Here is a 22,551-nt window from a genome sequence, read left to right as displayed (position 1 = left end):
TTGAAACTGGCATTAAACAAAGGGCTGGGGGAAGCAAAACAGCAGACACATTTATTCTGAGCCATTGTTTCTTACACAAGAGGTAGTCACTATTATTTGATGCAAAGAGAGAAGGAAAGATGGATGGCAGATGGCTGTGAAGGCAAGAGCATATGAAGGACTGAGAGCCAGCTCCACGCAGACTCCTCAGCCGTGGTTCAAGGATGAGCGCAGCAGGCCTGGTCCTCCTGGGGCTTGCTCTGAGGTTTACCGCCACTACTGCTAAGCCAGAGGAGGGCGGCTTTTGCTCTAAGAGCCAAGTGGCTTTCAGAGACTCTTGCTATGAATTTGTGCCTTTTGGCCGCTCTTTCTATGGTGCCCAGAACTGGTGTGAAGGGCGAGGAGGCCATTTGGTCTTTGTTCGTGATGAAGGCACCCAGCAGTTTCTACAGAAGCACATCTCTCAGGACAGGGAATGGTGGATTGGACTCACAGGGAACTCGGCTCAGAATGGAACCGCAGAAGGTAGGTGCTGTGATAACTATGTTTTACAGGAGCTTGTGGCTGCAATCTCACCACTGCTCTCTACCCAGAGCTCCATAAAACACATTAATATGTCCCATTCCCACAGTAAGAAAACCCTCCCTTTTGGTTGTTTTGTGGATCAAATGAAATAATTCATGCACAGTATTTAGCACAGAGTCCGTCACATAGCTGACACTCTAGAAACTTGAGTTGCTTTGCATATGCCTAATAATAATATTATATGCGAATTCTTTGGTTCTTGCTAAAATAGTGTCCAGCACTCTCCTGAATGCTTCATGTTTGTTATCATGTTGAATCCTCATGATAACTGATAATATAATTATTATTACTGTCCCTAGTTTACAGGTGAGAAAACTGAGCCTCAGGAAATAATTACTAAGCTATTTTCAAAGCACTTCCACATGCCTTCCCCACCCCACCTCCACCCCCTTGTAGGGCTCAGTTCACAAGGGATAGTCTCATTTCAATTGTTCTCCTGGGAACTCTCACTTACCCTTTACTCTGGGAGGGCTCCTTCCCCCAACCCCGGCACAATCAGGTGAGTCCTTCTCTGTGCACTTGTAGGACCCCTTTGGCATGACTTTAGTTATTTAGGTGTCTTCCCCCATAGACAATAAGCTCTTCAAGGGAAGGAACCATATTTGGGCCAATCCCCGCCCCCCCGCCCCCCCCCCCCCGTGCCCATACATATCAAAGAATGGACAAATAAACCTTCTTATTTAATCCTTACACCTGCCCCATGAGGTAGGCATTGCTACTCTTATATTATGGGTGAGGAAAATGAAGTCCAGAGAGAGGAATTGCCTTGCTCAAGAAGACACATCTAGGGAAGGGTAGTGAGGTCTCCAGCCAATGTCCCACCATCTCAAACTGCTCTGTGGAAGTTACTGGGTTTTAGAAAAGCAGAATGTGGTCTGGGCTGAGTACCTAGAGAAATACATCAGAGTGGATGGCCATGCTTTAATAAAGGGGCAGACGGGAAGTTCACTTTGGGAAGCTCATGGCCAAATGGATGCAAATTCTGAAATGTGTCTTCGGGCAATATCTCCTGAATGGTTTCTTGCTTTGGAGATGCAGCAATTTGTGGGTTTCTGTTTTTTGGGTTTCTTTTTTTGAACATCCATGTATACGGACTTAAAGGAGCTGGGTCTGTTTAAAGTCTTCAGGGGATACTGCATGGCTTTACAGGACATGAAGTAGATCTGAGTAGGCTGATATGTAACAACCTTCAATATGTAATGTTATTTAATAAGCAAGAGACAGGGCACTGTGTGCAATATATTGGCATTTGGGAAAATAGATTTCAGGCACTCAAGGGTGCTGATACATGGATAAAATTCAGCCTGGGATAACTCACAAGAAACATAACAATAATGGGAGTATGTTATACCCCTCTTCACTCTAAAAATTTTTAAACATTTGTATGGATTTCTTTTCTTTTAAAAATTAATATGTTTTTGAGTCTTCACAGTAAATATTTTATATCTAGTGTTTTGTAGATCTCTAGAGGCCTTGAAATACCTCCATATCACACACACACACACATACACACACACGCACACACTTCTTCGAGTAACATCATTGGGTTCAAGGCTCTGAAGGGTCCTGAAGTAAGGAAAACTGCTTCCGTTGTAACTCAGCAGTGCCCAGGTATATTTGACAAGGGCCCCTTTCTGTGTGAAATGCCTTTTAACACCCCGAGGCACACTTCTGTGCCCTCTGTAGGTTATGGTTAGAGCTGAAAGCTTCACTATTTTGTCAAACCACCTTGTACAGGCTCTCCAACTTGAGATCCCGGGGTTTAGGTCGAGTTTTTATGCCTGAGTGTTGGAGCATAAAGGGTAGGAAATGCCTCTTCGCTTGCATGGAAAAGAGAGGCCTTCAGCCTGTAAGCACTGATTGAGTACCTACTGCATACAAGGAGCTGAGCTGGGGCAAGCCTTCTATATAAAAAAGGTCAGAAGAACGTTTCCAAGTTCTGGTGGTCGTGTTCCCATCGCAGGGCCGGGGATCTGGCTGGACACCTCAAACGTGAACTACAGCCACTGGCACGGAGGGCAGGCCTCTCCTGCTCCCAACACCTGCGGCTTCATTGGGAGGGACCCTTCTTCCAGGTGGGCTGCCTCGGACAACTGCACGCAGTCCTTCGCCTTCATCTGCGAGTTTGGTGAGTTGGCCTCTGTTGTGGGGTCTGCTTCCTTTGCCCCATCTCTTTCTGTCTCTGTTCCTTTGTCTCTCTCTGTGTTTCTCTGCTCCTGTCTCTGAAACTCTGTTTCCCTCTGTGTCTCTCTAACTGCGCACTTGTCTCTGTCTCTGCTGTCTATCCCCATGTGTCTCTCTCTCTCAGTCTCTGTCTCCCTGCTTCTGTTTGTCTCTCGATTTCTCTCTGTGTATCTCTAAATGCTCGCCTGTCTCCGCCTATGTGACTCTCAGTCTCTCTGTGTCTCGCTCTGTCTCCCTAGCTCACAGCCTCGCTCTCCCTGTCCCCTCACCTGCCTATCAGATTTGCTGCCTCTCTCTGTCTTTCTTCCTCATATATCTGCATCTAGGGGGAAATGCTCACTCACCCTTGACTCCTGCTCCCTGGCCAGCCTAGGTCTGTGCCCCCAATGCCCACATCCCACTAACTCGCAACTGCTCTTCCCCTGTGCCCTGTCTAGCTGCTGCCCATGACTGAGCCCCAATGTAGGCCCTGGGGACTGTGTATAAGAGACCCTGCAGGAGAGGGCCATGGCCACACACCAGGTCCTGCCCACCAGGTGGGGACTGGCGTGGGGCCTGGCCTTGGAGCTCAGCCTCCTCCTCATTCCCTGGCCCAAAAGCCAGGCTTGATAGAAGCTTCTGGGCTTCCTGGGCCCAGTACTCTCCCTAGCTCTAAGCTCCTGACTCCCAGACCCTGTCCTGGGTTCGGACACTTACAGGATCCCCTGCTCCATTCCTCCCCTCCCCCAGCTTTAACTAGATGCACTTTGGCTTAACTCCCATGCCTGACTACTTCTAAAAATGTGGAAGCTCCCACAAAGCCCTCCCTGGTCTGTACATTATGCAACTTCCCTCTCTTTTTATCACAGCCCCCTTAAGTCCCTGCTCCCTCTGCCACCCCAATGTCAAGCCTGCCTCTCAGACTGTCAGCCCCCAGGGTCTTGGAGCCCTGGCAGGAGGTCACACTGTGAAGAACTAAAGGCCATCAAGCAGACGTTCCAGTGCTGAGCTAGGCACTCCATGTGCATTTATTCATCTTAATAGAAGCCCCTCCACCATTCTATTGTAGGCCCATTATAAAGCTAAGGAAAGTGAGGCTCAGGAAGGGTAAGCTCCTTGTCCAAGGCCATACAGTGGAGAAGTGACAGAAATGAGACCTGAACCAGGTCAGCCCAGTGAGACCCATTAGTGGGCTTCTCACCTTCATAACTATATTTGTGCTGTTTTAAGCCACTAGGTTTGTGGTAATTTGTTACAACAGCCATAGAAAATGAACACAAATTTGGTCTCAACCCCTACTTGGTGGCGTTCCCACCAGGCAGATAGGCCCGAGTTTGAATTCAGCATTTCCCACTTTCTGGCTATGCACACCTGAGGCAGGTCGTTCTTTTTCAACCAGTGTTTACTGAGCGTGGACCAGGTGCCAGGAGCAGGGCTGGTGTGGGGTCTTGGCACAGTGACCCCACTGAGCCCCACTATGTTCCTAATGGGGAGAATATTAGCTCAGCTCACAGGATTAGTATGAAGACTCATTGAAACCATTCATTCAACAAATGCTTGTTTAGCATCTATCCTGTGTCAGGCATTGTTTTCAAATAACGCTCAAGGAAGGTACTTGAAAAAGGTAGAATAATAGCTGCCACTTGAATAGCCCATACTCTAGAGTGTATGAACTTCTTTAATCCTCTTAATGACCCTGTGGAATATGGTATAGACTCCTCCCTATACAGAGGAGGCACAGAGAAGCTCCGTAATTTGCAGAGGGTCACACAGCCTCTGGGTGGCTGGGCTGGATCTGCCCTGGGCATCTGGCTCCAGAGCCATACTCTTACCTCTGCTGAGTCAGCTTCTGCTGAGTCCTTGCATCTCACAGTCCTGACCCCTGAGACTCTTCCACTTCCCATCAACCAGGCACTTGCCCACCCATGGCCATATTCCTCCTAAGTGTCTCCTTACCTTTGCACAGGTGTCGGCCAGAGTCTGGCCTGCGAGGGCCTCGATGCTACCATGCACTGTGGCTCGGGGGAGGTCATCCAGATCCAGGATGCCTTCTACGGGCGCCAGACTCCCCATTATTGCACCCAGGACGCTGGCCACCCCCTGGACCTGGAGGAGGAATGCAGCTGGGTCAGCGTCAAGGATGAAGTAGCAGGTAGGGCCCAGGGGCTCCACAGCCCTGGCTGTGAGCTCAGGGCAGTCCCTGGTGTCCTGCGCCCAACCAAGAGTTCTGGAAGGCTCGAACAATCCTCATATATGACCTTGAGCCTCCAACATTGAGAAAACTAGCCAGTCTCTGCCCATAGCACCAAGCTGGGAAGCAAGAAAGCTATAGCGCACCCCTTCACTGGACCTCAGTGGATCAGGTGAGCTTTTTGCTCCCCACCCAACTTGGGTGCAAGAAACATCACTTTCTTTTTTTAATTTTTAAAAAATTTTGAAATACTTGAAATATATAGACAAGAATAAAAAATATTTCAATGAACTCCAATAGCTCCACTACCCAACTTTGTCAAATCTTAACATTACGCCATATTTGCTTAAGATTCCCCCATTAAAGAAACAAATACAACATTGGATATACAGCCAACACTTCTGTGAAGCCTTCCCTCGTCTACTCCTGTCATGAGTTCAGAGTTTATTAATCACATGCGTGTGTTTTTTATTGCTACCTTCTATGTATGCATCCCTAAGCACTATGTAGTATCACTTTACAGGTTTTTAATGTTTATAAAAATGGTATCATATTGTGTGTAATTCTGCAATGTGCTTTTTTAAAAATTTTATCTTTATTGTTGAAAGTGTTACAGATGTCCCCCATTTTTTCTCCATTGATCCCTTCCACCCCATACCCACCCACGCCCCCCAGGCCTCCACCACACTGTTGTCTCTGTCCCTAGACTATGCATACACGCATATAAGTTTTTTGGTTAATCTCTTCCCACCCCCCACCCCCCTTCCCTCTGAGATTCATCAGATCCATGCTTCTATGTCTCTCGATCTATTTTGTTCATCAGTTTATTTTGTTCATTAGATTCCATATATGAGTGGGATCATGTGATACTTGTCTTTCTCTGACTGGCTTATTTCACTTAGCATAATACTCTCCAGGTCCCTCCATGCTGTCCCAAAGGGTAAGAGATCCTTCTTTTTTACAGCTGCACAGTGTTCCATCATGTATTTGTCCCACAGTTTTTTTATCCACTCATCTACTGATGGGCACTTGGGCTGTGTCCAGATCTTAGCCATTGTTAAGGAGCACTGCTATGATTATAGGGGTGCATATATTCTTTCTGATTGGTGTTTTGGGATTCTTAGGACATACTCAATGGGCAAAAACTAAAACCATTTCCCCTAAGAACAGAAACAAGATAGGGATGTCCACTGTCACCACTCTTATTCAACACAGTACTGGAAGTCCTTGCCACAGCAATCAGACAAGAAGAAAAAATAAAAGTCATCCAAATTGGAAAGAAGGAAGTAAAACTGTCACTATCTGCAGATGACATGATATTGTATATAGAAAACCCTAAAGACTCCATCAAAAAACTGCTAGTTTTAATAAATGAATTCGGCAATGTAACAGGATACAAAATTAACACCCAGAAATCAATGGCATTTTTATACACCAATAATGTACTGTCAGAAAGAGAAACTAAAAAAAAAAAAAATCCCATTTACCATTGCAACAAAAAAATTAAGATATTTAGGAATAAACTTAACCAAGGAGGTAAAAGACCTGTACTTGGAGAACTATAGGGTGTTGAAAAAAAAGACAGAGGAAGATACAAACAAGTGGAAGAATATACCACATTCATGGATGGGTAGAATTAACATCATTAAAATGTCATACTACCCAAAGCAATCTATGCAATCCTTATTAAAATACCAATGAAATATTTCACAGATTTAGAACAAATACTCCGAAAAATTATATGGAACCAAAAAAGCCCCCAAATAACCGCAGCAATCTTGAGAAAGAAAAACTAAGTTGGAGGGATTACAATACCAGATATCAAATTATACCATAAAGCCACTGTAATCAAAACAGCCTGGTACTGGCACAAGAACAGGCATATAGAGCAATGGAACAGAACAGAGAACCCAGAAATCGACCCACGCCATTACACTCAATTAATATTTGACAAAGGAGGCAAGAGCATACAATGGAGTAAAGACAGTATCTGCAATGTGCTTTTTTTCTCTTTTCTGTCTTTATTTTTTGCTCACAGTACTATCTATCTTGATACATGTTGTGCTAGTTTATCTGTTTCATCTATTGTACGCCTGTGCAGCAATTTGTCTCTTCCTCTGTTGAGAGCTGTATGGGTTGAGTCTTAATCCTTGCTGAATTGTGAGTAATGCTGAACAAAATGTTCCTGGTAGCATCTCTTGTTCACATAGGAGAATTTCTCTAGGACCTGTTTTTCTAAATTAGATTAAATCTGCCTCTGAGCTGTACTTGCCCCATGGCAATGATTCACTTTCCGGGAATCCAGGGGCTCTTTGCATCCTCCTGAGGGGTGCAAAGGCCTTAGAAATCTCCATCGTCCAGGACACAGGGGAGCCCTCTCCTCTCTGCTGCCATGACTGCTGTTGGGCCTGGAGGGTCCCGTGAAAGCAGGTGATCTGCTATACGCCAAGAAGGAAATCAGGGCCATGGCATCTGCCTGCCCCTTCTCCCATGCTTCTCTGTACGAATTTAATTCATCTACATAGGCGGGAGGGAGAGATATCACTATTGGGATGACCCTGAATTTCTGGCCTGGGCTCCCCATGCTCCTCCCTCCTGCAGGCACTTGGTGCCCTGGTAACCACAGGTTTTCTAATCTTGTCCTCTCTTTGCCAGTCCTCAAGGTGTAGGTTTCAACTTTAGGCCACCTGACTAGGGAGGTCCCTGGGCCAGCAGCATTAACATCACCTGGGAGCTTATTAGAAAAGCAAATTCTCAAGCTGCCCTCCACATCTACTGAATCACAAGCCCTCCAGGGAATTCTGGTGCAATCTGAAGTTTGAGAACCACTGGGCTGGACCCTGAACTACTTGAGGATAAGAATCCTGCTTCTCTCTCCTCCAGGACCTAGCACAGTGCCTGGTCTTTAGTAGATACCAACTGATATCTGTTGGGCAGATGGTGGATGAATGAATGAATGCGAGGTCTTTCATCTCTGTCTGAACCTATCCTTTTATGTCCTCACCATTCCTGCTTCTGCTGGGATGCGGGTGCTTCCCAGGACAGTGCCAGGGGCTGCAGGCATGCCAGCTGGCAGCAAATGGGACCTTCTTTGGAGACCTGTGCCCCACCCGGGGCAGCTACCTGTGGGTGCAGTACCAGTGTTGGGAAGGTGAGTCCCCAGCTTGCCTGGGCGTGGGAATTCCCTTCTTATTTCCATGCCAGGTCCAGCCCCCTCGAAGCAGAGGGAGCAGCCACCCATGGGGGTTAATCTACTGTGTGCTAAGAGATTTCCTAATCCAAAACTGCTGCCCTGTGGCCTGGTTAGCCTGGGGATAAAGTATTTGAGGGCCCTGTTGCAGAAACTGAGCTGTGAAGCCAGAAGTTAAAAAAAAATAAATTTCTTTTTAGCCCCAGGACCTTTCAATTTAAATTTCATGGGATGACTCAATAAACAACAGATAAACCCAAGGTTATTTTGCTGAAAGGAGTCAAAAGATCTCCACCCCCACAGCACACCCGGTCAACCACCGCCCTCCCATATGCTCGCTGCCTTTTGAGTACACATGGGGACTTTTAAAAAATTCAAATCTCAAAAGTCCTAAGAATAACCCACATTACTACAATTTACAAAAGTTTTCTAAATCAAGAAGGAAGAATTTCTCCCTTTAGTTCTACGATTCTATTCCCCCTAACCAAACCACTATTAACTGTTTAGAATAAGTTCTTTCCTGCTTTTAAAAATGTTTTGATAGACACGGCTATGTATGAATTTATTTATGTATATTTTTATAAAAATATAATCATGTAAAATATATTAGTCTACAACTTATTCTTTTCACTTAATAATAATATATATAATATTATATATATATAGTCCTGGACATCTCTCCAAGTCACTAGCTTATTCTTTTAATAACTGCATAGTATCCCATCATAAGATTATGTGAAAATTTATTTAACCAGGTCCCCTCTTGATAAACATTCAGATTGCTTCCGATCTTTTGTTGTTATGTAACACTATGCAGTGTTCTCTTGTATATCCTTGTGCATGTATCTTGACATGTGCCTGGGATTGTTTTTAGAGGAGAATTTCTTAGTAGTGGAAATGCTGGGTCACAGGGTATGCATTTTAAATGTTAGTAGATATTGCCCAATTACCCTCCAAAATCTCTGTATCGATTTATATTGCTACTAACAGTTTATGAGGACGCCAGTTTTCCCTACGGCTGTGAAGCCACATTATGCTGCTTTCCAGCACATTAATGGGTCAGAACAGCTACTTCTATTGAGGGCGAGTGCAATGATGCAAAGAGCTCTGAAGGGAAAAGATGAGTCAGGGAATGCTGGGGTCCCCAGGGGCCATCCAGGAGAGCAGGGTCCTTGGGTACAGGAGAAGGGAGGACCACGCGGAGGAGAGGGTAGAGAAAGGGGAGGGTGGCATGGAAGACAGGTTTACAGGGACATTAGTTTGCTGGGCATGCTTGGGTGGAATAACAGTGAGCAGGTATCTTCTATTTTCTGGGAAGAGGAGGCCACGTGTTTTGGCCGTGCTTTCCATTTGGTGGTTTTGTTAACCAACAAAGAGTTTCCTTTGGAGATCTGCCAATCCTGGTTTGCTGTCATTGGACAAATGCATAGCTCAGGGGAGGGGGCGAGCTGGGTCTGGCAACCACATGGTCCAGATTTTCTGCCCTAACTTTGTTTCAAATATCCTGTCCCCTTGTGAATCAGTGTGTTCTGATCACAATCAGGTTCTGATTTGTGAAGGGAGGGACTTTAATCAGAAGTCCCACCCCTGACTGTGCCCAGAAGGGCCTAGGTGCATCGTGACTTTCCCCAGGTAGCTCATGAAAGTCCTTTTTACTTCCATTCAGCTTCTTATACCTTTCCCTTTCCCATTTGTGCCCAGAAACAAAGATTATGTTGCACAAATCAGCCCAGGGCTGTGTGAAGACCCAGCAAATTCTACCCTTCGCTCCATCTCCATGCCAACTTTAGAAGCTCAAGTTTTTGTAAAATTTAATGTGCACTAAATGGCTTACAATGAATCATCGGCCACCTTAGCCAAGTACATTTAAAGGTGCTTGGCCTTTTGTCTTTTTAAACATTACAAAATACATTTGGACAATCAATAGAATCCTGGTAAATAAATTATGGTACATTGTGCAGCTATTAAAAAGAACAGAGCAGCTCTAACTGAATTTATATAGGACAATCTCCAAGATACACTAAGTAAAAAAAAAAAGAAAAAAAAGAAAAGTGTCAAATAATTAATACAGTAGGCACCATTTGTATAAATAGAAAAGTACGTATGTGCTTGTGAATGTGTAGGTATCTCTGGAAGGTGATCTGGGATACTGATAACAGTGGTTGCTTCTGAAGAGCACAACTAGGGGACTGAGGTACTGCAGTGTGCATAGGAGGGGAGGTTATACATTTCAAATTCTGTTATCTATGAACAAAATATAAAATTCAAAAGACCTTTAAAAAGCAAAACTAAAATTTTTAAAACTTTGAAAGCCTCACCGAAAGATGCAGGACAGGTAGTTAGAAGAGAGTTGGTTTTAAACATGCGATTTTGCTCTGCAATGGCACACCGACTTTTGTGTTTTCCTTTGCAGGCCTGCAGCTGACCGTGTCCAATGACAATTTCATTTTTGACAATGTCACCATCTCTCTGACGTGGCTCCTCTCCCCCTACACTGGAAACCTGTCCTGTGCAATTAGTATGGGGGATGGCCACACTTTTGATCCCTACTACCCACCCAGGTAAAGGGAATCTCTGAATGTTGTGTCAGGATGTATCAGTCAATTTTTGCTGCATAACAAAATATCCCCAAACTTACAATACTATTTATTATTTGCCATGGTTCTTTAAATCAGCTAGGTGGATCTTCTTGTCTGGACTGGCTCAGCTAGGGCTGGATGGCCTAGAAAGGCCTTGCTCATGTGTCCAGTGGTCAGCTGAATGTCAGCTAGGGGCACGTGTCGCTCATCACCCAATAGGCTAGTCTAGGCTCATTTGCATGGTGGCAGAAGAGTTTCTAAGAACTAGTGAGAGCAAGGCCCAATGTGCAAGCATATTTCAAATCTACTTGTGCTGCATTTCCTAATGAGCTATTGGTAAAAGAAAGTTTCATGGCCAAGCCCAGTTTCAACAGGTGTAGAAACAGACTACACCTGTTGATGGAAAATGGCAGAGTCATAGAACAAAGGGGCATACATACGGGAATGGGAGAAATTGATGCTTACTGGTTTCTCACTATGGAGGCCACATGAACAATCATGGAGAGCTGGGTCCTTTCGGCTTGGCTCTGTGTAGAATCTCTCTTGGGTCACTCTCTGAGAAGTCAATAACGGGGTAAAGAAGATGCTCACCTGGGTATGGGAACATTTTTTATTGGTAAGGATAATAAAAATAAAAGTAGCAATATTAATAATAGTCCAGCCAAGCAGCTTTCACACACAATCTCACTAGAACTGTGCTAATATAATAGCCACTCATCATGTGAGCACTTGAAATGTGGCTGCTGTCAGTTAAGATATGCTGTAAATGTAAAGTACACATGGGATTTTCAGACTTAGTCTCCCCTCCCCCCAAAAAGGTATGATATCTCACTAATAAGTTTTATACTGATTACACATTGAAGTGATAGTACTTTGGATATATCTAGTTAAAGAAAATAAATTATTAAAATTAATTTCACTTGTTTCTTTTCTCAGTGTGGCTATTAGAACATTTAAAATTACACATGTGACTCATACTATTTGCATTGGATGGTGCTGAGCTAGACAATTATTATCTTGTTTTTATAAAGGTATAGTGGTACTGTCCAAGTCACACAGTTAGTGATGTCAGCAGGACTGTCTGGCCTTGAAAAGAGCTCAGGCTCTGATGTCCCTGGTGGGTTACACAGCACACAGTACAGCCTATCCCTCCATCCTCCAGAAAACAGTTACCTCCCCATCCTGATAGTGGCCAAACCCAATTCATAACATTTCAAAGTCCTACCGGGGCCTGGGTAAACTCCATTCTGCCCTGCTGGGTGCCCTAGCAGGAGGGGTGCCCTAGACTGTTTCAGAAAATCCAGGTCCTCTTGGATTCTGGGACTCCTCACAGGGACCCCCAGTTCAACATGGATCCCCATGAAATCATGGGGGCCCAAAAGCCTCCCTTCTAGCCCCCAAATATCTTTAGTTCTACCTTGTGGGAGCTAGAGGTTCTAGTCCCGTGGGTGCCAGCATTCCCGAAAGCACTGGGTGGGGTGAAGCAAACAGGGGGCCAGCCCTGTCCACAGACCAAACCTGCTCCAGTGAGTCCAGGTCTCAGATTCAGTAGTGCTCCGAGGTCTCAGGCATTGTGCCGAATAAAATGGTGCCCAGGGGCTAGGGTTTTAATCCCAGGCACTGCTAATGTGTTAGACCTGGAAGCAACCCCTGGTCTTGGGTTTCTGTTTCCTTCAGTCACATTTATATTGATTGCTGCCTTGATTGGAGTAAAATGAGAAATTACATGTGAAGATGCTTCTGGGAAAAAGTGTTTAATACAAATACCTGTGGCATTGTGCTGCCGGTTTCTTTCCATTTGCTACCATTTCATCAATAAAACAACAAATGCTAAGCTATACAATCCTTAACCCCCAAATTTTATAGAACTTGAGTTTGGCATAAGTCAAAATTCACTGTCTATAGCCCTGCTAAGACTTTCAGTTACACAAGGACTTTCTAGTAATAAATTGTCATTAAAAACTGGAGCAAATGGAACAAAATGCAAAGATTTGTCAACTCTGGATGGTGAGTGAGTCCAAGGGTGTTTGTCATATTGCTCTCTGAATTCTCTGTGTGATTAAATGTTTTCATAACCTAAGACAAACAACAATAAGCAGTGCTTCACATTTGCAATCCCTCTGGACATTAGCTCTAAGTGAAAGCAACTGGAGTTTTTTTTCTCTTTCAAAAGAAATAGATGGTGATACCCCCCGCAGTCACCCCACCCAAATAATCAAATTTCCTCTTCTTTAAAGACTTGTTAGACCTTGAAACTACCCACTCACCTTCTTCTATCATTTTTATTAACATTGGGAAATATATTTCTGATACTTTCTAATCAGGATTAGCAGCCTCAGCATTCAATTTACAATATGAACAATGGCATGAGTTTTAAGTGTACAGAAGTCACATACTTTGTATGGACATCACTGCGTTTTTCTTTTATGTGTTTGTACAGACTCCTACTTCTGTTTAATTCCTCCTTAGGCTAAGACCTAAATCGGACGCTCTGTCTCCAATTGTAGATGAGTAGCATGAGCTGATGGGGAGAATCCAACCTCCAACAGAGATAGCATAATAAACGTCAGTCGATTTCTCCTTTCGAAGCTCCTTCTTGCCTTGCATTCCCCATATACTTGCATGGCAGCCTGTTTTGTTTCTCTGTCGTCGAAAACTTCCTACATTTCTGAAATTATGTGCCTTATGGAACAATTTTAAGGTGAAATTTGTCTGAGTCCAGGTACCTCAGTGCCACCTACTGACAGATACGGGGATTGCCGTTATTCCTCTGTTCAGAGTCCTCTCCTCTTGAAGCCAAGCCTGGAGAGGGACTTCCCTGGAAATCCACCGTGCACAGGCCAGCATAAGCCTCAGAGCGACTTAGATATACACAGGCTGCTGGGAGATGCAGAAGAGAGGACTCTGTGGGAGATGACTGTCAGAAAGGACTGTAGAGCTGAAGTCCTTGGTGGAGGACCTGAAATAGGAGGCAGGAGCAGGGGGTGCGGAAAAAGGGAAGTCATGTGAAGGACCATGGCGTCCCCGGGGAACTGTGGGCACCTCACTGTACCGGGAGTTCAAGGGTATGTGGGGAAAATTAAAGATGGAAAACTCAAAAGGGGTCTGGTGATGAAGAGCCTTGATACCTGCCAGTTAAAAGGGGCTGTTTTTAGGAGCATATGCAGGTTAAGCACCAGGAAACAGGCTCTGATTTGGGGTGCAGGAGGTTTCCTGGGGGTACTAAGATGGGGTAGGGGGAGATGCAGTAGCAGCACAGGGGCCACAGACATTGAGCTGCCACTGGATGCAGGATGTCCCTGGGGAGGGGATGTCACCTCGGGACAGGCGGCTCTGTTTGGCGAAGAATTGCTGGAGATGGTTCAGCTGTGAGCCCTCGGCCACTGTCATGCCAGTGCTGCTGCAGGCCTCGGTCTTGAAGGGTGGAATCTGGGTGACATGCCACCATATCCGCTACAAAGGATATACAAGAATTTTTAGGCCATGGAGTGACATGATCTGTGATTACTAGTATTGCCAGTGTTAACTAATACTCACTGGGTAATTTTGAGGAGTAGATGGGACTACAAAGAAAAATTGGTACAGAGCTGATTCTTAAAAATTAGGTAATTGCTACTATTATATTAATATTACATAAAAGTATCTACTGCTTTTATCTTAATAGGCTAAATGCATAAATGTCATCTATTATACAAAAAGCTACAATATTTGAGTCTATTATATGCCAGATAGTTATTCAGCTGGGGTCTCATTTAAACCTTACAACCCAGCCAGGAATAGCTCTCACCTCATTTTATGGACAAGGGCACTGAGGCTCAGAGGGGTTAACTGAGTCATTAGGTTTTGCAGGTAACCCCAGGAGCCCTAGGAGATCTTATTTCCACTTTCCCACCCTTTCCATTCCATCACACTGCCTGATTCGGTCAGATGGCCTCATCCACCGAGCTGGCTGGCGATTTGTAAGCGACATAAACAAAATGACACAGACTCTGGTGTTATTAACGATTGAGCATTATAAGCAAAGACCAAAAGGGAGCTTTCTTCTCCACTTTCTTTTTAAGTTGCATCCCATTAACATCGAATATCAAAGCGGTGTACACAAATCAGTGAGTGACAGAGTCTTGAACCAATTTTTAAACTATTTACTTAAGCACAGTACACAAACAGGGAAGTGCACAAAAAGATACAGATCAATTAATTTTTACACAACGAACACACCCATGTAACTAGCACCCAGGTCAGGAAACAAAACGTGACCAGTCTCCCAGAAATCCTCCTGTGCCTTCCAAGGATTCTAACATCATTGAATAGTGTGAATTATATTTGAATTATATGTGAATTATATGTTTAGAGCATTTGCAATGAGTGCAACTATCAATACAGTTGGACTTAGATCTATTACTTTGCTATTTGTTTTCTGTTTATCCCCTGCTGCTGGTTCTTCTCCTTTCTTGACTCCTTTTTGATTACTGAATATTTTTAGTATTCCATTTTAACTTAACTAATGGCTATTTTTGTTATATTTCTTTGTATTACTTTTTTAGTAGTTGTTTTTGGTATTTCCATTTACATGTCTAACGTTTTACAGTCTGCTTAGAATTGCTATTATATCACTGCAAGTAAAATGTTGAAGCCTTACCAGCATATAGGTACCTTTGCCTGCTTACCTTTACATTAAAATTGTCGTATGTAGGACATCTACATACATTGAAACACCTTTCAATAATCATACATATTTTAAAGAAGTTTAAGAGGGGAAAAAGTTTATACGGTTACCAAGATATTACCATTCCTTGTGCTCTCCCTTCATTCCTGAAGTCCCAAGTTTCCCCTGGTATCATTTCCCTTCAACTGGAAAAACTTCCTTCACCATTTCCTTTAGAGTCAGTTTTCTGGCGACCAATTCTCTTAGAGAATTTCTTTACTTCTGAGAATGTCTTAATTTTGCTTTAATTCCTGAAAGATATTTTTGCTGGATATAGAATTACATGTTGACGATTCTTTTCTTTCAACACTTTAAAGATGTCATTCACTGTCTTCCGACCTTTGTGGTTTCTGAGGAGAAATCTATAGTCATTCAAATCACCATTTTCTTCATATGTAATGTGTCCTTTTGTTCAGGCTGATTTCAAGATTTTTTATCTTTGATTTTCAGCAGTTTGATTATTATGTATGTGGGTGTGGTTTTCTTTACGTTTTTGTGTGTGGGGGGGTTCCTTTGGGGGATTCACAGAGCTTCTTGAATCCTTATGTGTTTTGCCACATTTGGGAAGTTTTCAGTTATTATTTCTTCAAATACATTTTCCTACACCAATTTCTTTCTTCTCACTGGTGCTCTAATGGCACAAATGTTTTCCATTTTGATATTATTACACAGATTGTTGATGCTCCGCTCATTTTAAAAAATGTAATCTTTTTCCTCTCTGTTCTTCAGATTGGATAATTTCTCTTGCTATGTCTTCAAATTCACAGATCTTTTCCTCTGTTGTCTCTATTCTGCTACTGTAGTCATCCAGTGAATTTTTAAATATTAGGTATTGCGTTTTTCATTTCTAAAATTTCCATTTGGTTCTTTTTTATAGTTTTTGTTTCTCTGCTGAGAATATCTATCTTTTCATTCATTTGAACAGCATTTACTTTGACCTCATAGAGCATGGTTATAATAGCTGATTAAAAGTCTTTCTCTGGTGTGGCTCAGTTTGCTGGAACATCATTCCATATACCAAAAGGTGGTGGGTGTTAGTCCCGGTCAGGGCACATACCCAGGTTGTGGGTTTGATCCCTTGTCGGGGTGTGTGTGGGAGGCAACTGATCGATGCTTCTCTCTCTCTCTCTCTCTCCCTTCCTTTCTCTAAAAGTCAATTTAAAAAGTCTTTGTCTGACAAATCCTACATCTGAGTCAACTCAGAACTGACATCTACTGATTGTTTTCCCTTGAAATCTGATCTCATTTTTCTGATTCTTCATATATCAAGTCATTTTGGATTGTATTCTAGACATTTTGAATAGAAGGTTCTGAGACTCTGGGTCCTGTTAAAATCCTCTGGAAAATGTTAATTCTGTTTGTTTTGTTTTTGTAGGCAGCAAACCCAGTTGCATTCAGACTACACATTCTGACTGGCCTTCTATGAGTGGTATTCCCCGTGTCAGTTCAGTTTTCAAACCTGTTTGGGTCTGTCCCATTGATGTATCACTCGGGGTGGTGGTTTATGTTCTAGTTTAGTTCACAGAGCTTTTGCTACGTTTCTTTGGGTCTCTTCTATACATGTGTAGTCTGTGGTTGAGTTCATGATTTATGCCGGGCAATACACAGAATTAGGGCATCTTCATGTCTAGATATCTTTTTTTCAGGGTTTTCCCCACAGTCTCCAGCTCCCACAGGTCCTTTCTCATGGTTCCTCTGGGTAGGAAGATGAATATTTTTAGTGAGAATTCAAGTGTCTGCATCACCCTACATGGTCAGTAGTATAGCTTCGAGAGAGGAGAGCCTGGTGCAGGGCCAGCAGGAGAGAAAGAAAGCAACAGCACAAAACAAAAATGGGTATTTCCTCTGTACTCTCACGCTCACTGGCAGGATCGCTTTTCCTGGTTCTCCGGCTAACCAAGGGGGATTTCTCTTGGGGTTTTTGTTTTATTCACTCACTGGGCAGTTCCATGACTTGGGCTACTTATGGGGCAAAGCCAAGAGATAAAGGAGTTTGTTTGTTTTTTTAAAGACGAAAAACAGGAAACTCCCATCTTCTGGAGTGATTCTTAAAGTTTTGACTTTCCTCCCCAATCTGCCTGTTCTTTTGTTTGTTTACTTTTTACTTTTGAGTCTTCAGGTAGTTTCTTTTTGAATTCTGTCCAAGTGTAGAGTAGTGATCGATGAAGGAAATAGGTTATGGTGGGCTTATTGCATCTTGGCTGGCACCAAGAATCAGGTTACTGTTTTCTAAGCTTTTTCACAAATATGTTCATTTGTCAATTGTTTCTCAAACACTAACTATGTACCAGGCTCTGTGCTAAGTGCCAAGCATATAACAGAGAGCTAGGCAGACACCGTGCTAACGGCCTAGCAGAAAAGAACGGCAATGGATAAGCAAGCACACAAGGGACGAGTGTCACCTAGGAGAAGCAGCAAAGCTACGGCAGTAAAGGGAACCTAAGGAAGGCCTCCCCGAGGAAGTGATGTTTAAGCCGAGAACCAAAGGAAGAGCATAAGTGTGAGCACAGACAGTGTGCTTGCAGGCCTTGAGGTGAGCAAGAGGTGGCATGTAGGACCTGAAAAAGGTCTCAGTGAACATATAGTTAGAAAAGAGGAATGTGACAGGAGATGGGGGGAGGTTGGGAGGAGACGTTCATGTGCATCTTTGCAGACGATATTAGAGATTTTTAATTAGTCCCCTTGGGAAAATGAGAAGAAAACAAACGCATAATTTTGATGTTTGGAATCCGACCTCATTTCACAGATGGGGCAAATAAGGCTCAGAAAGGACTTGTAGCCAAATATTCAGTTCCCTGGTTGGTCAGTGCTATTTCTTCCACTCTCACTTGCTCTAGGACATCTCATTGTCACCTTTGCAAACACGGAGAACTTGGTTGTATAGCATCATTTCCTTCATCTGTTTATCTTTGCAGAGCACAGAAGGTGTGAGGTGGGTGACTGCACTTATGCACCCAGGTGAATGCAAATGTTTGTATGTTCCCAACGCTGGTGATGTTTCTGTTTCTGGCAGTTTGTCTAGCAACGTGACCCACCAATTCACAACCCCTGGGGAATTCACAGTGTTTGCTGAGTGCACAACTAGTGAGTGGCATGTGACGGCTCAGAAGCAAGTGACAATTCGAGACAGGCTGGAGAGACTCCGTGTGACTGGGTGCTCTGGCTTGTCCAAGTCAGGAGCCAGCCCTCTCTGCCGGGCTGTCTTCAAGGACCCTATGTGGATTCAGGTGGAACTCGGTGGAGGTGAGTCTGCAGAAATGGTCAAGGTCAAGGCAACCTTGATCTCCCCCAAATTTATCCATCCAACTCCCAGGCATTAGTAAATACTAACAGCAATCACTTATCAAATTGGTTTTTCAGTTATTCACTTGTTTAGTGCCTCGTGTGTGTCAGGAACTGATCTAAGTGCTTTACATATACTTGCCCGCCCAGTATGTTCTGTTATCTCCATTCTACACATGAAGAAATGGAGGAAGGGCTCAGAGTCAAAGGTTCAAAGTCACAGGCTGCTAAGCTAGTGAGAGCTCCTAGCTTTCCAAAGGCCCTTCTTTGCATGCTCATATATCCATCTCAAGAACTGAACTTACAAGACACTCCTTGTTGAGGGTATCCGAATAGTACTGGGGGTGCTACCAGATGGGCCTGAGTCCATCTCAATGCTGCCAGTGTTGACCAGCTTGGTACAGTTATGTTGCCCCAAGTCAGGGCTGATATTCAGCTGCACACACTGCTACAGCCATAGCAGCTGTTATGGCTGGTGTCCATTCTCCTTGGTCACGGTTTCTTTTCTGATTGGTCATAGAGGCCATTCTGATTGGTCATCATGTCCATTTTGATTAGTCAAAGTATCCATTCTGATTGGTCACAGTATCCATTCTGGTTTATTAGAACATCCATTTTAATTAGTTTGTACCCAAGCAGTTCAGTTGTTAAATATTTTGAATACCACCTCTTCTCTCAGTAGAGGTAACACATGCCTAGTATAAATAAATTAGAATATACAAATGAGCAGAGAGGGCCCCAAACTCATAAACCAAATACACAGAGATAACCACTGTTAATAGAGCTGGGTATAGCCTTACTTATGTCTTTATAGCTATATCCATATCCATGTCTATATCCAGAATCTCACTTCAGAGCTTGAGTCTAAACTATCTCAGTATAATCAACATTCTTAAATGTTTCTTACCCCACCTAGAAACGGGGGTGACTTATACTGTGCTGTCAGATAACACAACCCTGGCTGAGTCTACCACACAGTGGGGCCTACTCCCCTACAATCTCACCCTGGATGGAGCAGCCCAGCAATGGATGGGCCCGGGGATGCACCACCTGGAGATCCGAGCCACCAGCAGCACCATCACTTCGGCACCCTCCACAAATATCACAGTCCTCTTCATGGAGCCCTTGTCAGGGCTGCAGGCCTCCTGGGCTTCTGACCACTTGGAGCTTGGACAGAACCTACGGGTCAACATCTCAGTGGCTCATGGTATCCCAGAAGAGCTGACCTTTGAGGTAGCAGGACTCAATGCATCTTTCTCCCATGAGGAGGAGAGCCTTGGACAGCCATCTGGAATTTACCATGTGGCAGTTCCTCTTGAAGGTACTTGGGGTTGGTGGCTCCCTTTCCAAACCTCCCTCCTCTTCCCTTCCCAACTTAGAATCCAGGGTCCTGCCGGCCAGGTTTCAATGTGTCCTGGACACAACATGGTTAAGAGCATCCAACCTGAGTCACAGAATAAGGCAGAGACAAATATTATCTGCCCTCATGGAGCTTATTTGTCACAGGGGTTCTCAACCTTGGCACTTCTGACCTTTGGGACTGGATCATTCTTTGCTGTGGGGGCTGTCCTGTGCATTGTAGGATGTTTAGCAGCATCTCTGGCTTCTATCCCTTAGATGCCAGCAGCACCGGCCTCCTAGGTCACAACAACCTAAAATGTCTCCAGACAATGACAACTGTCCCCCTGGGGAGCAAAACTGCCTCCATTGAGAACCACTGGAAGAGAGCAGGAGTATTCTGATTTCTTCCATCATTTTCAGAGAAGAGTGTGTTTGGGAAACCGCAGTCTATGCCCTTGGGGGGGAGAGAGGTGAAAACTGAAGAGTGGGAACAGAAGAGAGGACAAGAGAGGAAGTGTCATAATTGTAGCTGGAATAGAGATAGGGCAACTGACTGGCTGGGGACAGACTGGCTGGCACCAGCCAGGGGAGGAGACCACAGGGTACATTTGCATTTAATCTGAAAAGAGCACAGTCCTTGAGGGCAGTGTGGTGAGGTCAGCAGGCAGGAACCTGATGAGGTTTCAGAGTCTCCAGCCCACCCAGGGCCCTGCCCACAGCATCCCCTGCGCTGGGTCTCAGAGGTGTGCAAAAAAGAGGGTAATGCTATGCAAGTGCAGGGCTACCATACCGTCGGCAGGGGATCTGGCCAAAAAAAAGGACAATAGATTCAAGAAGAAAAACACTGGAACGTTGCCAGATACCAAAGGTCCAGGTTGGAACACAAGAAGCCAGAATGAAATGAGATGATGATGGAAACTATACGTAACATATAGGCTATAATTCAAACGCAAATTGATTTTTGTCTCCTATAAAAGTTACCGAGTAGGGCATAATAGATAAAATTCCAGCCTGTCCCATGACTTCATGGCTTACTCTTAGATGGCAAGCAGTCCTCTTCTCCCCACAAGAAAAACAGATTTTGATGACTCGTGTGATGAAGGGGGTGAAGAGGAAGGCAATGGAGCCAGGAAGGCTCTCACTCGGTGGGGCTGGCCCAGTCCTGGCCGGCCTTAGTTCTCCGGGCCCAGCAGATGTTTGCAACGGCCTCTATAGGAGCTTGTCTGGGCTGTCAAGGTCCCCGCCTGGGTCCCTCTGCTCCAGGGCTGGGGTCATGCCTCTCCCTCATCTGGACACATCCTCCCAGCTGCTGCTGCTTCTGGATCACCAACAGGGTCATTCTGTGTTCTCATTCTCACTACCCTCTTCAGCACCCTCTCTCCCCAAGGGAAACATTTGGCCCATAGAAAATTCTTACCTATTCTTTGGCCTGCTACCAGCAGACTGTGTTATTTCCCAAATGCAGAAATGCAGCCCTTAACTCCCTCCCTCTTTCCCTCTTGCTCCACCCTGTGTCATACACCATTCCTGCAAGGGCATGAGTAAGGAACCTGTCCACAGGGGTTCCCAAACTCAGAGCTTTCCAAGGGTCCCCTCTGATAATCTTCTCTCTGGGCTTCAGAAGAGAAGAGGGGCCCGGCTGGCGTGGCTCAGCAGTTGAGCATCGACCTAGGATCCAGGAGATCGAGGTTCAATTCCTGGTCAGGGCCTATGCCTGAGTTTCGGGCTCAATCCCCAGCAGGGGGCATGCAGGAGGCAGCCAATCAATGACTGTCATCATTGATGTTTCTATCTCTCCCTCTCCCTTCCTCTCTCTGAAGTCAATAAAAATATATTTTTAAAAAAGATAATCACTATAAAAAAACAGAGAGAAGAAGCTGGCACCCACCACCCTTCCCCATGAGGGAGGAGGGGTAGAATATACATGTGTTTGTGCTCTCTCCAAATAAATCTTAAAAATTCTTCTCTCCCATCTCCTCCCTTCTCAGCCCTTTCTAAAATCCTGTCTTGTCTTTCCCTCTGCTGGAATCTCCTCTTAATCTAACTAATGAGCACCCTTCCTCCTTTGAACTTTTGCTCTAGCCCCTTCCCCATCCCATAAATCATTACTTTGTCCTCTGAGGTTAAAGTGACCACCTACCCTTGTGCCCACAATACCCCCATGCGGATTCCTACCATGGTTTGGCACTGTCCTGCGTGTCCATCAAACCATAAGGCCCTGAGGACAAGAACCATGTTTCATTCATTTCTGCAACCCCAGGCCCCTTGCACCATGCCTGGCATACAACAGGGGTTCATTAAATGCTCAGAGGATGAAAGATCCATACGCTGCCATCGGGGGACTGGGGAAGCACAAGCTGGGAGAATTGTCTCAGCGCGAGTTAATCGGTTTATTACGACACTCATAATTTTTCACCTTTTGCATTGCAGGCACCTTTCTGGTCACCGTGCTGGCGAGGAATGCCCTCTCAAACTTGAGTTTGGAAATCGGAAGCATCACTGTTGCAGGCAAGAGCTTTCTGGGAGGGGGTGTAAA

General features: G+C 44.5%; 1 protein-coding gene across 1 annotated transcript in view; it reads left to right on the top strand.

The window, feature by feature from the left end:
- Positions 1 to 203: 203 nt before the first annotated feature.
- Positions 204 to 22,551, top strand: part of LOC308548052 (polycystin-1-like protein 2) — a gene marked incomplete at both ends in the record, with an annotated part of 84,418 nt that continues 62,070 nt past the window's right edge. The window contains 8 exons of the mRNA XM_081119068.1: positions 204 to 504; positions 2,528 to 2,692; positions 4,694 to 4,879; positions 7,959 to 8,069; positions 10,522 to 10,669; positions 18,415 to 18,635; positions 19,591 to 19,995; positions 22,446 to 22,523. Coding sequence (XP_080975194.1) covers positions 204 to 504; positions 2,528 to 2,692; positions 4,694 to 4,879; positions 7,959 to 8,069; positions 10,522 to 10,669; positions 18,415 to 18,635; positions 19,591 to 19,995; positions 22,446 to 22,523 — 1,615 coding nt within the window. The remainder of the gene's footprint in view (positions 505 to 2,527; positions 2,693 to 4,693; positions 4,880 to 7,958; positions 8,070 to 10,521; positions 10,670 to 18,414; positions 18,636 to 19,590; positions 19,996 to 22,445; positions 22,524 to 22,551) is intronic.

This window comes from Miniopterus schreibersii (assembly GCF_964146895.1).
Source record: "Miniopterus schreibersii genome assembly, chromosome: 18".
Classification (NCBI taxonomy): Eukaryota; Metazoa; Chordata; class Mammalia; order Chiroptera; family Miniopteridae; genus Miniopterus; species Miniopterus schreibersii.
This window is presented reverse-complemented; position numbering and strand designations above follow the sequence as displayed.